This window comes from Amphiura filiformis, chromosome 18, assembly GCF_039555335.1.
Source record: "Amphiura filiformis chromosome 18, Afil_fr2py, whole genome shotgun sequence".
Lineage (NCBI taxonomy): Eukaryota > Metazoa > Echinodermata > Ophiuroidea > Amphilepidida > Amphiuridae > Amphiura > Amphiura filiformis.
Window position 1 is genome coordinate 52,310,257 of NC_092645.1, and position 17,681 is coordinate 52,327,937.

Here is a 17,681-nt window from a genome sequence, read left to right on the forward strand (position 1 = left end):
CTTTATAGTAACCTTGATGTTAATGGTTGTGATTGGTAATAATAATTTCCGATCATATGCTACATATGAAGAGCTTAGTTTCAAAACCCCTTACATCCTCTTGCCGAAACATCACAAAATCATCAAAAAATCACTGATATATGGGGGTCTCAACAAAAGCCGTTTTTGGTGGGATGCTCATCCCTAACAAAGCATCCCACCAAAAACTGCTTTTGTCGAAAACTCCCATATATCAATGATTTTTTTTGATGATTTTTTGATGTGTTCTCAAAATTCGGCAAGTGGATGTAAGGGGTTTTGAAACTAAGCTCTTCATATACTTACCGACCAACCTACAAACAAACAAACAGACAGACAAACAAACAAAGAAACACGCAAATAAGAACATATTTTTATGGAGTGAAACTAAAATAGGTACATAAAATTTGAAGATGTCCTGTGTATTAAATCTTTACCTTTCTCCGACGGAATTATTATGTAAATTTGTTTTTACCACCATTTTGATGTGTCCCAAGTACAGACTTAACATAAGTAAGGAATATTTTTTCGCAAAATTCCAAGACTGGTCTGGAAGGGGTTAGCATAAACCGCACGGCCAAACTATTAATTGGGGTGTATCGGGGATGGTGTAAAATAATTGTTTGATAGAAAATGTGCTTTCCATGAGTTTACATTATGGTGCTCATAAGCTCTCATAATGTAGCGAATTTGCCTTAAATGGTGGATTTAGGGAGGCTGAATTTGAGCTTTCAATTTCGGACTTATGCAACATTATTGTTATTATCAAATTTATAGGGGTTTGTGGTGATATTTCCTAAACTTCGTCAGCAGTTGGCATTTATCACAGTTGAAATACACTTGCAATGTACCAATTTGTTGAATATGGGAGGAGCTTAAAATAATTATGGCTCTTAAAAGTGGTACGTACTCAGAAACTTTGAATGGTCCCCCTGAGGTGAAATATTATAAACTTATGGTACAAAACAACTGCGCGGATTCTTGTTTGTCCAATGAACTCACGCTGTTTTTTGTGTACAGTAAGTTTATAACATTTGGCCCAGAGTGCGTAACACTTTTCAGAGCCATATTTTTAAAGCTCCTCCCACTTTCAAAACTGGTAGATTACAAGTGTATTTCAGTTCCGATGAACACTTACTGGTATTTAGATTCAGTAAATATCACCCCAAACGTAAAACGTCAATAAATTTGATAATATCAGAATAATGTTGTCAAATTCAGAAATTTTACCCCACAAAAATCAAATTCAGTCTTCTTAAATCCGCTATTTTAGGCTAATTCACTACATTATGAGCGCCATAATGTAAATTAATGGAAAGCACATTTTCTCTCAAACAATTACTTTACACCATCTCCCGACACGTCCCAATTAATATTTAGCCCGAGAGGTTTATGCAGACCTCTACCAGACCAGTCTTGGAATTTTACGAAAAAATATTCCATACTAAATGTCAAGTCTGTAACTTTATTTAGTTGATATTCCCAAGTGAATGCTCCGCATGTAATTGCCGTGTTAATTATCTTCATGTTGCAGGAGGTTGCTGTTCAAATAGTCCGATGATCCGACTTGAAGAACATTTATTTGGTCACTACAGAGGTCTTGTTCGTCCAATCAAAGATGGCATTAGTCCGACTATTGTTACCTATAGAATGGTTCTTTATGCTCTCTTGGATTTTGTAAGTGAATTGGATTGTTCAAGTTGAAATCCACACACATCCACACATGGAAGACTTCACGTACACAGAACTTTATTTAGTTGAAAGACTACACATTTTACCATTTAAATTCACAGTTTTTCAAATAATTTAATGATTCTTAGATGTAATGGTATTTTACCTGCTGAAACATGTAGTTCTTTCAAAGACAAAAAAATCTAATATTTGAAAGAACCATTTTCAATCATCTCCAAAATACTAGCGAGTCCTGTGAAAAGAAATTCGAGGTCAATCTATTCAAACTGTAAGACCCGATAAATTGACTGGTTAATAATGAAGTGAATCATATTTTAAAAGGGCATTTCGTGATCCACAGCTTCATTCCCCTACTTTTCTTGCAGATATTCGTTTAGCAAAAATATCGTCAAATTTGAATTTCGTTCTGATATACCAGAACGAAATTACAACAGTGGCCTATGGAGCAGTGTAATACTCATAATCATGTATAACTCACAAACGCAAGATCAGGGGCTATTTTAGGAGAAAAAAGTCACTGCACGTTGGTGAATGTAAAGTCTCGATGATCAACCAGCTGTTATGAGCTTGCGGGATGGGTGGGGGAGGTTTCCCTCCAGTTTTGGAGATTTTTAAAAATCAGGCATTTTAGTAACTCATTTTTGACTTAAGTTACCTTAAAGTCTTTTAGTAACGCCTTCGAGATTTCCAAGTTGATCATATTATACGATATTCACTTCTTTTTTGGCAAGCGTAACCAATTGCATTTGATCATAATTTGGTTTACTTTATTGTGTTAAAAATAATTATATTTTATGACCACTCAAACAGTAAGAACTTTCTTCTGTTGAGGTGTTTATTACTGACAACATAATCCCCACTATTTTGTTTCCAAACCATGCACGCATCGCATATAGTCACATCATAGAATACATGGATTTGTGCACAAAGATCTAGATCCTGAAAATAAACTTCAGGTAACCTACTTTTAGCCTTGGTTCAAGGCTGTTTTTCTCTCTCGCTCACTATTTTCTTTAAAAATTGTTTAGTTTATTCACCATGGTCTAAATGGCTCTACTGCTTAAGTATTTTGTTTTTGCTTTTGGGGGGGGGGGGGGGTAGCTGTGGTACTCAAACTCGGAAAAATTGTGCAGTTAAAAGAAACCAAACCAATTACCATTTTCTCAATTTTGGGTCAATTTCAGCCATTGTAGTCTTATTTTAAATATTAGTATCTTAGTGATGACAAAGTGACATCAGTCGGATTTTATGTCACGTCAGAGAATCAGAAACAGTCAAAATTTGTAATACTGCAATTCCACGTTCTCCTCAAATATACCCCGACATTATAGGTTTATTGTACAAATGCGCACGAAGCGAGTGAACATTTTGCTATATTGAAGCTAAAATGGTGAAATATGGTGCAAAAGTGGAATAATTCACATGAAGAGCGCAAAAATGGGTACTTTTTAGCATATGGCCAAATGAGGTTAATTTGGACAGAAACCCACATCAGGCGTTACCTCAACATGGGGGATGATTATATGTACCGTTCCCCCTTATCAATTTTTTTGGTAATTCCCCCTCCTCCCCCCAAGGAATCTTTGCCTATGCATTTTTGTTGCGATCGCCAGGAGTTGCCGCATTTACCAAGCACGTTGAAAAATGGAAAGTTGTCAGAACTTGTTTTGATTGTAAACACTATCATCGTTAGCAAGACGTGAGGGAGGGGTTGATGAATGATGATACTACATGTAGCGGTTAGCAAACTATGTCTATAATATGCATGCATGAGGCCCTGTGAAAATTAATAGTTTTCTAGAAACACGAGAAAAGGGGGTAATGAAGTGTTAAGCGCGGTCAGCGCTAAACCATTGACATTTTATCTGAAAATATTCTTTACGGTAGATGCTATATTAAAAGCATCCCTATTGGCATAGAAATTATTCTAAGCACGGATTTTTAATTCTCACTGCACGGAATTTTAATCTCACTGCACAAACGTGCCAAGAGGCACGTTAAAATAGCCCCTGCGCAAGATCGGAATCAACTGAAATTTTGTGAATAAGCTTTTTTCGTAGATATCTACTGAAAAATATCAACAAAAAAAGAGAATGCTAGGATCACGGAAATCCTCCTTTAAGCAAATTTTATTAGTTGTCATCTTTAACAAAATGTTTTGTTTTTCTCTATTATTTTTTTCCTATATTGAAGGATACCAGAAATCAGAAATTTAAGATAATGACTTGGATAAAGATGGTAAGCATGATAAAGGTACCAAAAAACATTAAAATCAGTAGGAAAATTGGATTAGATATTACGTTTCATCATAAAGCTTTCCTTTATTTAGCTTAAAAATAACACGTAAATATCGTATGTAAAATTATTTTTTAGACAATACAACAAAAACAAATTGAGTTAAAAATGTTTTTTTTTTTGGGGGGGTCTTCAAAACTGAAAATTTGACATCACAGATGGATTCGTCAAGTACTTGCCATTCTAAATATGCATACTTTAGACCAACAATTTACTAGTTATGAGGCCCAAAATTCTAATGGGCTACATGTATTCCAGTTAAAATCCACACTACCCCTGTGGAAGATTTAGCTAAAGTCTGCCACAGAGGGAGTATCAATTTTGAATGGAATAGACAATTGGGTAACTTCCATTTGAAATACTTACTCCATTTGTGAAAGATATAGGTAAAGTCATAATACAGAGGGAGTATGGGTTTCAAGATGATTATTAAACTCTGACCAATTACATTTAAAAAATATATTCCCCCTGTGGAAGATATTTCAAAAATCTTTAACAGGGGTAGTGTGGAATTTAACTGAAATAGCCTAATGATATAAATTTCTTCCACTAGACTTGGACAGATGAGTTTTTGACTTGGAATGCAACAGAGTTTGGAGGAATAGATGTCGTTCATGTCCCTGCTGAAAAGATTTGGCTACCAGATATTAGTCTTTATCAAACGTAAGTTCTACAGCTATATAGTCCAACGTTATATAAACTGGGTTCAAAAAGAAACTTATAATTTTTCACAAGGTCATATCTTAAAATCCTGTCCATAAAAATTAACCAAAATTGCACACATGATTACTTCAATACTCTAGTCCACACTGGTCAGTAACCAAACAGTTGTCCAACTGACGAAACGGCAAAATACACTGACACGAAACACCTTCCTGGACCATATTCACAGCCCAATAGTTGGTACAAGACATCTGTGAGTTAGTGGACTAGTGTGGAACAAGACCTGTTTCTTGAAGAAAGTGTGTGAAAGGCAGAACAGCCCCGTTCCACACTATTCCACTTACTCTTTGGAAATAATCGCCTGCGTAAGGATCTTGTACGCATTCTCACATATTTCTTTTTGCTGGGTGCCAATTAATCGCCTGTGAATGTGGTCCAGAAATCTGTTCCGTGTCAGTGCATTTTGCTATTGTGTCAGTTGGAGAACCGCTTGGTTGCTGACATATGTTTACAGTATTGAAGTAATCCTGTGTGTAATTTTAGTTCATTTTTATGGACGGGATTTTAAGATATGACCTTGTGAAAAAAAATTTCTGAGCCCAGTTTATTTTTTGCTATATTCCTATTCCTCTATTCCTCTTCTATTGATTGCGACCCCTCTTGACATTTACATCCTGTCAATTAGGAGACCCCCCACTCCACAAAATATAACCGTTTAAAACTTTTTAAAAACGTTTTGTGTTTGCTGGGTAAGATCTAACTTTTGAGACGGTTTGTATGTTTGAAAGTAGCACACTAACCATATCGCACACTGTAATATCGTTGCGTTCAGATATTTCAATCATAACCACAAATCGTAAACAGGCGCGTAGCAAGCGGGGGGACAGGGTGGACGAAGTCCATGGGCCCCGAGGGTTCAGGGGCCCCAAGCACAAAAGCGAAAATTAAATAAGGGCTGATAATGGAGAGCAGGGCCGGATTTTTATACCATTGGGCCAGATGGGCCCGGGTCCAGGCCAATTTTGGGCCCCCCAAATTACCCTATGCATCTTTCTTTTAACCCCAATAACAGCATGTTTTTTGGTCAAAATAGGGCAAAATTGTACAATTTTCGCGCTTCGCGCGCATTCAAATACCAGAATTTATGTTGATCTGGGGCCAAAGTAGTCTGAAATTGAAGTGAACAAAATATGTTAGCCCCCTTTAGTTAAACCAAAACTTGGCCACTGACTTGAGTGCACATGCCTTCCTCGGCACGTGAGTTCGGGGCCTCCAAATTTTGGTAGGCTAAATCCCGCCCTGGTTAAAAGGGCCCGAACTGTTCCTTGTCCATGGGCCCCTGATGCTCTTGCTACGCCCCTGATCGTAAACAAACCGTTTCTGAGTTTGATTGATAGGTGACTTCAGACACGAACTAGTATCTTTATCTCTGGCTCCCAACAAAAAATTAATATATTGCATCAACTTGTTCTATTTCAGGGTAGATGACGCATTTGAGCGATACAAGCTCGATACCTATGTTATGGTTTACTCCAATGGCAGTGCGTATTGGTTTGTACCAGCCATTTATGGGAGCTCATGTCGAATGCAGATCCGATATTTTCCTTTCGACACTCAAAAATGTGACATGAGATTGAGTTCCTGGTCTTATGATGGGAATCATATCGATCTTCGAGCAGAAGATGTAGCTCAAAACAGGTAAATGAATTATGTGTTGTATTGCGCTCAAAATAAGAAAAAGAAAGAAAGCCTTGTTTATACTTGGAGTGGGCATAACTTAGAGCACAACAACTCTAATTCCATAAAAAATACAACACGTATTGAGATCAAAACAGTATTATCCTGTTTAGGGAATCAATCATGTTTCACCGTTGTTCATCACCGTTTAACAACGATGCGGCCGCGTCGTCTGCGTGGTTTACTTCGCGAGGGCAGCTTTAGCTGCCCGAGCGAAGTAAACCACGCAGACGCGCCGGACGCGAGTTGTTAAACGGTGATGAACAACGGTGAAACATGATTGATTCCCTTTCAACAACGAAAAGAAGCTAAAGATCGTATAATTCACATGATTATTTCAAGAGGAATGTTAGTTAATCATTGCCCTCAGCCTTACAAAAACTTCGATGATTTCTCTGTTGATATCGGCAATAAAACTACAGAATAAAACTGCATGTTTAGCCGCTGCCTGAAAAAATATTGACTTCAACTTGTAAAGCTTGAATACGCACACATGTTTCAGCATGACGAATTTTACGCGTTCTAGCGTAACGCGTAGTCTCGCTCGCGTTCGCGTATACGCTACAGTAAAAGTGTGGATTCATCATGGATTAACAACGGTTGGCTCCTGTACAAAGGTATAGGAAGAGTTGTTGAAAGCTAAATGATAATCCTTTAGCTAGTTCTAACTGACAATAAAAGTCGTGTTGAAAAAACAGATTTTGGTTGCTTCCAGAAAGTAGTCTAAGTAAGTGCTTCCGGCCTGGTTAGGTCGCTGGTACTCGAAGCTATCATGCACAATGCTCTCCAAGTTGAACATACTACGGTCAGAGATGGCGCTTACCGATCAATGGGACACTCTGACTGCCACTTACTTCGGATGAGCGGAACATGTCACGGAATGCAATTTTATGTCGCATCATATTCCATTCAATTCCGAGTGTCTTTGTCAATCCCATATCGTTTTACACAAGTGTGGTATCAAGCTGCAACAAAATATAATTGAAGACAGAATTAAAAAGACGCGTTTGCGTATGACGTCCTGTCAACCAAAATGTCGTACTGCGCAGGTCAGCAGCCAATCACGCCGTGCCTTTACACTGACGTCAGACGCAAACTAGTCTTTTTAATTCGCTACACTTCTACAAACGTTCATATTAATTGTATTGCTTATGATGGCCACTCCAAGTAGTAGGAACTATAATTTTTGATGTGTTTACATGGGATACTCTACAGTGTGTTCCCAAAAACTCACAACATTTTTGCAGAGCTCCAAATTTGCATTAGCATTATATATTGGAAATGTTTTATATGTTTATTTAAGGAACTTGGGATCTCCTTGTTCTATCTGCTAAATATCCTTGAAATGTAATTATTAGTGATTTAACAAAATCATGTCGGGAACCACGCCCCTGGAGAACCACTTTAACCGATTTTCAGTAAATAACTATTCATAATCCATATATTTTATTGTGAAATGTCATTGGACAAGGAATACATTAAAAAAAAAATCCAAATAGCCCCCGAATGAAAAGTATTTAATTATCTTTGTAATCACTCAAAAAAAAGCATTTTGTGTGAATTTTACATCCGAACTAAGTGCTATTAAATTTTTATGAGCCTTTTTATTTTACATGTAAAGTCTATGGGGGTGACAATTAGAAATGGACGGCAATATTGAAAAACCCTCATTTTGGGCCATTTTAGACACTAAAATGCCCATAAAAAAGAATAGCACCTAGTTCGGATGTAAAATTCACACACAATGCTACCTGAGTGAGTACAAACATAATTAAATACATTACATTCGGGGGCTATAGCAAAAACAAAAAAATGTCCTATACCTACATGGTTATGGAACAAAGGTGGCAGATCAGATAAGAACCATAACGCAAGTTCATACTTTCTCAATAGCCTTGACACTGGAAGAATAATCTGAACCCCTTAAACAGTATGCTTCGACTATATTTATAAATACGCTTTTATAAATACGCACTTGACCACCTCCACGCTGCCATAACAGCTTTTAGACATTAAGTCTCGAAGTGACCTTCTACATAGCGGGTGGTCTTCCTATACATTTGAATGCAAAGGCGGAACAACATGAGACTACTGTGCAGCAAAATTGTCTATTTTGTTCAACTTTGTGATTATATTTCCGTCGTTGATTTTTTTCGTCGTCAAATACATTCAAAATGTTGTTTTTGATAACATTTTACAAATTTGGTATTTCTCCATGTGTAATAATTTTGCTATTCAATTAATACTTAAATTTGATATTAATCTACAGAGTTCCTATGATAGGAATCCTATCCTTTTCTGTATAGTGGTCAATGCATGAGGATTTGGTCACGCTTGCTGGTCTTGGTATGTCGTGCCCATGGGTCATGTGCGTATTTATAGCATACTGTTAAATATCATTCTAATGACAAAATTCTGTGAACTGGAAATGCTTAAAAATAAATGTAGTGTTCAATTTTGTGTTCAACATCCATTAATTGGGAACGTAGACAACACACGGTTATTAGCATGATCAAAAAGAATAAAAATTAATTAAAGTGGTTGTGGATAGTAACAGGCTTTATTATTTTTTCTGTCTTGAAATTACAATGTTTGAATTCGATGGTAATACATATTAATTGTCATTTGACGTATACATATGAAGTCCATCTTAAGGTTCACATTTATAATTAGTTGCAAGTTAAATTTGGCTTCATGGCAAAGTGGTTAAAACCATATTATAACATTTTCATACAAAATAGATTAATATTTCTTTGCCATAAAATGTTAGCTTTTACTGACAATATATCCCCTCTTAAAATTGGAATTTACTACCAGCGCCGATGTCGCCAATACGTATCACTCCTTCGGTCGTGTTACTGTACGATCCTTTGTTGTGTACATCACCGTCCCGCACGCCATGTACGTACTGTGTTATGAACATCGTGTAAAACGACGGTTCCTGCGTTTTATTCAAAATCTCGGATTTTGACAAAACTACAGCACCTATGGTCTTGATTTTTGCATGGTATGTTGGTTTAATAAAGTACAATATAATCGTGTAAAAAACAGAATTTCGAAAAATATTGAGGGCGTCCTCCTCAGCAAATGTTATAATATGGTTTTAAGGCACAGGTTTCGTAAACAGGAGGTCCTGGGTTTGATTCCCAGGCGGGATAACTTTTTCTACCCGTCCCCTTCATTATCTGCGAACCTTATATAATTATACATAAATGAGAGCCAGTGAAAACAAATTACTGACCAACTAGGATTTGAACATGGGAACTTCGGATCAGCGGACCGATGCTCTTCGAACGGAGCTAATGAGTCCAACGAAGAAGACCCCGCGCAGTGATATTATTATCTATAGGCCTTCAGTTCTGAGGGTGGGTATTGAACTGAGGGCCTATAGATAATAATATCACAGGTCATCTCCATATGACTTATTACCTCAGTTGGTAGATCATCGGTCCGGTGATCAGATAGTTTCAAATCCTTACTGGCTGCCATTTCTCATAATCAATTTCCCAAAGTTTATCTGTGTCTCTTCTCAATATATATAATTTGTTTTTCTTTTCAGCTTTTTACAAAATGGTGTATGGACATTGGAATCAGTGACAAATAGACGTGAAGTAACGAAATATCAGTGTTGTCCGGAGCCTTACTATGACCTCATTTACACAATTATATTTCGTCGGAATTCTTCATTTTACATTACTTATTTAATTTTACCATGTGTCTTTCTCGCCGCACTCTCCTTATTGGTTTTCTATCTACCACCGGATTGTGGCGAAAAGTTAACCCTGTCTATAACCAATTTGCTGGCACTGGTTGTATTCCAACAACTGGTCGCTGAAACGATGCCCCCTAGTGGTGAAGAGTCGCCAATATTAGGTATGTTGTGCTGGCAGCAAGTATAATTTTGGGCAACTATCCACTTACCACACGGAATAAAGCCAATGATTATATCGGGGTCAGTCGTGGTAACGCGGGATAGTTGTCCAAGATTCTGCTTTGTACGTTGTGCTGACATCTCACAGAGGTCTATTATAAACTAAAGGCGATCCATTGTACATGTGCCCGTAACCTCCTTCAACTCATTTGCATAATTTTGGATACCAGGATCGTATTCTGATTCGTTGAACATGTTGAACCTCTAATTAGCATACTTTTGGATTCCTCCATATTTGGGTTTTCCCAAATAATTATTAATGACCCGCACGTTGTTTACGTCATGACATCATTAGAGCTTGTCACTGGTCCGATGTGAAACACGACGAACATTTGCTCTTTTCTTTCCATTAATTTTGTATCGTGAAATACCATATAGCGGAAGTGTTAGTTTTTTTAATATTAGGAAAATATTTCTGTCGGTGACCCCATGTTGACAATGGCTAAATATGCTGTATTAATTCTGGAAAGGATCCGGCGATTTGTTCTCCATTTTTGAAATTTTGAGGTCATTTAGTAGACTTGCTAACCAGTCGTTATTGTTATCCTAACTACAGTTCAGAATCACAAGTTTATGGACAATTTCTAAACCTTTAAACGGGGTTTCAGCACAACAAATTCAACCAACCCTGAATTTTCAACGTGTGACACACATCTTTATCAGACGAAGTCCTAAGATGTTGTGTTGGTCTTGCCCTTTTGTTGGCCATTGGCCACTTTTGGTCGAATGAAGGCGTTATATAATGTGTGCCACATATCAAAAATTCAAGTACTTGAATTTGTTATGCTGAAAATTAATTTAAACTGTTACAAATTGCTTATCTAGTATGAACTTACATTCGGACATTCTTTCTTATCAAGATAGTTTTGTTTCTTTCTCTTCAAACGTCTTGCTAAAACGTTACCATGGTTACGCATTGTTTTGATTTCTTCACAGGTACATTTTTCCTGCTCATGATAACTATGGTATGCGTATCGGTGTTCTTTACAGTAATAGTTATTCACGTAGGGTACAACAGAACCCCAATGCCGACATGGGTGGAATATTGTATCATTAGCTGTTTGGGCAAATGTGTGTGCATTACAGGTAGTTAATATGCTTTCTTTCTTAATATGCCAATTCTAAATAAATCATCATCATCATCATCATCATCATCATCATCATCATCATCATCATCATCATTCTTTTGTTTCATTTTCTTTACATTCTTCTGCTTCTGCTTATGAAATATTATTGATATACCGTAAAACCTCGTTTACAAGCATATATTTTTTTGATGAGAGCAAAATTAATACGACACAGCCGAAAATATGTCAATACAATAGATTGGTCTTACAATAAAACTTGTTTGTATAAGCCTGTATCGGTTATTTATTTGCTCAAACTTAAATAATGTTATAATTCTGTCGATGGATGGCGCCTGGATTAATTTAGCTTTCACCAAAAGCACTATATATGCTTGTAGACGAGGTTTTACGGTATATGATGTTGTTGTTGTTATTTTTTATTGTTATTTACATTCATGAAGCGTGTATCTCATATCCAACAGGATCGCCATCTTCAAAAGCCAATAAGATTGATCTGCCCGACATCAGCCCAACAGAAATTGTGGGAACATTGCAAAATGAATCAGAAACCAATGTTTATCACACCCAGATCGGGAGAGACCACATTCCTGCCTCGAATATCAACGGACGCTTTATTACAGACTCTCCAAATGTGATGACTGCAGTATCCTCTGATCTGGCACAAATTAAAGAGATCTTATGCGCAAGTAGAGATGACATGAACAGCAAAGCAAACGAAGATATCATGTTGGAAAAATGGCAGCTCGTATCAATGATAGCTGATCGCGTTTTGATGATAATGTTTACGTGTTTTACTGTCATAGTTACGGTCGTCATGACAACATATATAGTTGTGAAAAGTGAACAAGAACACGAGATGTTGACTGATGATTAAAGCGGATAGTTCCAAAGATTTTCGTCTCATATATAATCTGCTAGTTTATCTTACCAAAGCAAGACCAACGCTACGATTGCTCATTTTGCTAGGACCACCTCCTTTGCCAGCTAGGACCACCTACTTTGCATAGGCTAGAATAAAAGATTGGTCACACCTGGGAGGCTACCACTTCAGAATAACAATGACTTACAAAAACGGATACGGATACGGAAACAGAAACTGAAAACGACGGACGGTATCACACACATTTCAATGCACAATCTCTGCGTATGGATATCGCGTTTGAATTTAGTCACTTTTAATACATCGCTGTACCTTTATTATAATGATTTGTTACAAACAAAACGGATCATAATAATAATTAGACTTTCCTTCGTATGTTCATTATCCTTGACTGTCTTTAACATTTTGTGCATTTTCAACGATGTATCTACGTTGATTTCGCACGTGGAAATTTTTCAAAACTGGCTAAATACGTGACCTCGCTTCGATACAGGAGATGGTTTTGAACAGATCTACGTCCGTTTGATATGTTTAGAAATCGCAATCTCTCTATTACCTTTGTAAAACGTACATAACTCATTAACAACCGTAAATCAAGCAAGTTTTCAAAGTATATGATTTGTAGATTGAACTTTTGCAAAACATCACGGTGTTAAATGTTACTTTTTAATAACATATTGATTTAGATTCTTTTGGGCTGCCTCGACCAATAATACTTAGTCAACCCTTAAATGTGATTTCAATTAAATCTTTTAATTTTTTATGAACTTATTCAATATTCTTATTCATGTATTACAGAAAGATAATGAGACAGTGCCAAATTATATATTCAAGAGCCCATTTATTCTACATGTATTATCCTTGCTAACCTGTGTCAAGTAGTATACCAGGAAAATCAACCCGGATAATGTTCAAGCATAAGATGTTTTCAAAATCGCATGGCGTATAAAATACTTACCAGGCTTGTTCCAGAAATCAGTGCCCTTCTAGAAGTTAGTCCTCAAATCCATGATGTAACGTAAAGCTGAATAAAAATTCCTTTAAAAAAGGAATGTGGCGCCCAATGTGAACTTGGACGTGATATGGTAAATTACATGGTGTGTAGATTTGGTATTATAATGATTTTTCTAGGTAGAATACCCTACCATTTTTTACATTCACAGTGTATGTGTATGGGTCGTTCATAAAAGACCCCCATTGAAAATCTACAGTGGTAGGGTATTCTAAAAGAAATCCAAGAGTAGAAGATGATCAAATGCAAGAGAAATGTGTTTGATTGGGGAAGGTGTTCTGACAATCCAAATATAAACTTAGTCCACCTCAAATGACCTGTAACAATTTGTGATTGACATTACTTAATTCACCTCGGATGACTTTGATCTGACATTCAACATTTTCGCGCTTACACCAATCATATCCATAAAACTCTTACAACTTCCTGTCAACTCTCTAATTTAAAACTCTAAATTTCTGTCTGTTTGCCTTTTCTGTCTTGTGCCATTTAGTACACTACAGTTTGTTACAATTATTAAGATAAGCAAACATTGCTGGGTAGATAACAGGATTTAGTTATTTACTTAATCCAATCATGGAGGTAGTAGCTAGTACTACCTCCATGATTTTGGTCTTGGCCTTGGTCTTTAGTGTTTTAAAATACAATAATGTAGAACATGTATAATTAATATGCCGTGTTGTTTGCATACAGTTTGCCGCCCAATTGTGCCACCATATTGCAACTTTGGCAATAACCGCTATATAGATTCTATGGTAATTAGCAAAAAAAAGCCATCAGTTTAAGAGGCCTCGTTAATTGAACTTATCACTATGGACCACAAGAGTCTCATCCCAATGGCATAGTCCAATAACCTCAATTACATAATCATAGTGCAAAATTTGACCTCAAGTTGCATAGTATGAGTTTGTGTACAAAGGATGAATGTACAAATGTATTAGGGTTTAAGAACTGCTCCCATGATAGATGAGCATGTTGTGGATCCTAGTGTATGGTCAAATGTCACCGTCTATCGGGTTCTAAGGCACACGGTAAACTGGTTGAACGCTTACAAAGGTCAGGATTTATTTGGTGTTTTTATAAATCCTAATTTTGTATTTTAAACAAAGAATATACGCTCACCATTTTATCCCGTGCATATCAGAAAACAATAATAAAATAAAATCCAAACAAATTGTGGTTTTATTTGTGAGCTGGGCATAATTTTAGCAAAACAATTGCTAAGTCAATCTAGCAAGAGTGAAATTAGAAGCTTTTCACAAAGTCATGCCTATATTGTGGCGCCTCCGTAGAGGGCGCCACAAAAAGACGAGCATCATAAATTACATGTAGTTGCAGACTTAGCAGTGGCGTAGCCAGATTTTCGAAGTCCCACCATTAGTGGACCAAAGTGTACGTACATCCCAAAATAGCGGCTTGTCAAAACAAGATTTTTTATAAGGTCCTAATTTCACGTCACAGCCACTTCCTTTTTAAATATTTTTGGGATTACCAGATCCCACCTTGTTTGTTTAAACACATGCTTGTCTAGCTAGTTAATAGCCAGAGGATGATTTAAGGAAGCCCCATCATGCACTGCAAACGTGTTATCACCGGAGTTTCAACTGCCACTTTACTTTTCAAATCCCATTGAATTCTGTGCAAAAGACGTTGTTTAAGAATTGTGCGTGTGTCATTATTAGTTGGTCGATTTCAGATCTAAAGTGATGTATGCATGAAGGATAATTCACACCTTCTGTAGGTAACATAAAATGTGAATTCGACCAGCATTGTGAATGCGTTTTTATTGTAAATATATCAGTCCAAATTCAAATTTAACCATGGCCGTCAATGCCATGTGCGAGCAGTCGTGTCATGTTCACTCACACAGCTGTGCTAACCGCAAGTCAACACAGTGGCGTGGTGGGAAGTGCTTAAATCATCCTCTGGTTAATAGCTGCATGTGACAGCCGAAACATGTCTCGATTTGGCCCCACTGATGGTCCGTTGGTACTCTGGTAGGACCCCATCTTAATTTGGCTACGCATAATTATTGGTTTGCAATAATTATTGAATGTCCTTCATTTCATTTGATTTTTACTTCGAGGACTGTTCAATATGAAAAATAAACAAAATATCAATTTATAATAATTTGCCATAAAATGTGTATTGTATCGCCAATTTTAAAAGGTCAAAATCATTTGTTACCAGCAAATTCTCAATGAACGTGTTTATAGAAGCTGTATACGGAAAAATTATACGGCAATATCCATTGTTTTTGCAGTACTTATACTCTAAATAATGGATAATCTGGCTCACTATAGCAGGATTAATGTATCGCAATGATTTTATATATATACTTTTTTGCTGCATCGGTAATTTTTATAATAGATACTGGGAATCCCCAACATACCCTGATGTACATGTGGCTTGACGGGACAATCCAGAAAACTTCTTTGGGATTCGTCACTGCACCTGTGTAAAGCTACATGTAGCTTATGTTTCGTGCGTGTTTGATGGCATGTAAAAGACTTTTGTCTCACGCAGCGAAGGGGAAGGCCTATGGCCTAAAATACATGACTGAGACCATGATTCTATTATATTTGTTACAAACTTACTAAAATCTTCATTGGTTCTAGGAGCACCCGACCCGTTAAAGAATACAGATTTAGTCCGGGGCACCTGAATAAATCTGATTTCATCAGTTTCTGGAATGCATCGTAGTATGAGAATTTCGCAATCAAACTATGAAAAAAGTCTTGAAGTTGAAAGGGGCACATTTTTGCCGTTGGAATGGAGGGGAAATCTTAGCTTCGGGTGCCCCCTCAGCTCGGGTGCCCGCGGGTTTGCATACCCTGAGCCCATAGGAGTTACGCCACTGAAAATACCGCGTGCTTGATTGTCGTTGTGCCATTTTTGAATATCTCATAAAATAATGACATTAATTAAAGGGGCATTTCGTGATCCACAGCCTCATCCCCCCACTTTTCTCAAAAAAAGTTGAGATTTTTATATCACTGGAAACCTCTGGCTACATAGTGTTTATGTACAAAATATTTCTGGCAGATTAATTCGTTTAGCAAAGATATCGTGAAATTTGAATTTCGTTCTGGTGCACCAGAACGAAATTACAACGTATTGTCTATGGAGCATTGTAATACACATAATCATGCATGACTCGCAAACGCAATATCGGAATCAACTGAAATTTTGGGAATATGCTTTTTTCGTGGATATGTACTGAAAATGTCATAAAAAGAGGATGCTAGGATCACGAAATACTCCTTTAAGCATAGTCTTGATTCAAGCCCGCATCCCTAAACTGTACGTTACGCCCCTGGTTACAGGCATCGGTCCACACTGTGCCGGGCACCATGGAAGTAATACACATGGAAGCTGGTCAAATACTACATCAAAGTGAGTATCATACTTGCCGCGATACTGAACAAAAGCAGTACAGTTGAAAGTGGAACAATTGAGTCATCGCATGGTCAACGTGTACCATGTCTAAAATCAAAGTTCCCGCTTAAAAATCAATAGCAGTACGAGGTCGTGTACTAAGTCCTGACAATGGGCTGTGTTATATTACCGCAGTGCATGACTAGTTTTATGAACACAAACAGATTTGATAAAATCCCTACGTAATGGTCAGAATGCTATCAGTTTAATTTATACAATGTTATTAAAAGTATGTAATTATGTGAAAACCTACCAATTAAATGTATATATATGCTAGACTTTCAGATAGCAGTTTTAAAACAGAAAATGAAATGAAATACAATTTATTTTACGCAAAATGTAAAGATAATACCCGACTCTGGAACATTCTGGTCAACAGCAATTTCGGGCAGCCCCCGGGCACACAAATAGATGCGGGATTCATTTTATAATGTAAAGCATGTGCCAAGTATGCATATCAATTATTACCGCTAATTAGCGGTTTAGACGTAAATGCATGATTTCCAATATTTTGAAGTTTAAGAAAATCTGTAAGTATAGGGTAGAAATCGATATTTTGAATGGATTTCTGTAGTTATGGATTACAAATCTAACATCCCTGTCACTTTTTTCCGAATAAAAACAACATACTTGAAACATAATCAAGAAAACACGATTTTTGCTCAAAATAATAAACCTGTAAATAAACGAACTGGCAATAAAGGCGGCAAGTCTGATCCACATTAAAGACACGCTGACTACATTGTTATCACAATAGCTTGATACGTACTCTCTATAGAATGTTACGTAAATAATTCAATAGGTGTTGGATCGACCAGCTTCCATGTCTCTTACTTCCATGCGGGCACTGTGCACGGCTATTGGCATGTGTATGTCAATACCCTCGAGAAATCTGGGTTGGACAATAACAAACATTAAGTGATGAGG

At 36.9% G+C, this 17,681-nt stretch overlaps 1 protein-coding gene across 1 annotated transcript; it reads left to right on the forward strand.

Moving 5' to 3' along the window:
* The first annotated feature begins 1,557 nt into the window (after nucleotides 1–1,557).
* On the forward strand, nucleotides 1,558–12,954 carry LOC140138799 (neuronal acetylcholine receptor subunit alpha-10-like). The gene is made up of 7 exons (XM_072160571.1): nucleotides 1,558–1,695; nucleotides 3,904–3,948; nucleotides 4,559–4,668; nucleotides 6,148–6,366; nucleotides 9,965–10,278; nucleotides 11,273–11,422; nucleotides 11,886–12,954. Exons 1-7 carry the CDS (start codon nucleotides 1,576–1,578, stop codon nucleotides 12,296–12,298), a joined length of 1,371 nt encoding a protein of 456 aa, XP_072016672.1. The 5' UTR covers nucleotides 1,558–1,575; the 3' UTR covers nucleotides 12,299–12,954.
* The last annotated feature ends 4,727 nt before the right edge of the window (nucleotides 12,955–17,681 follow it).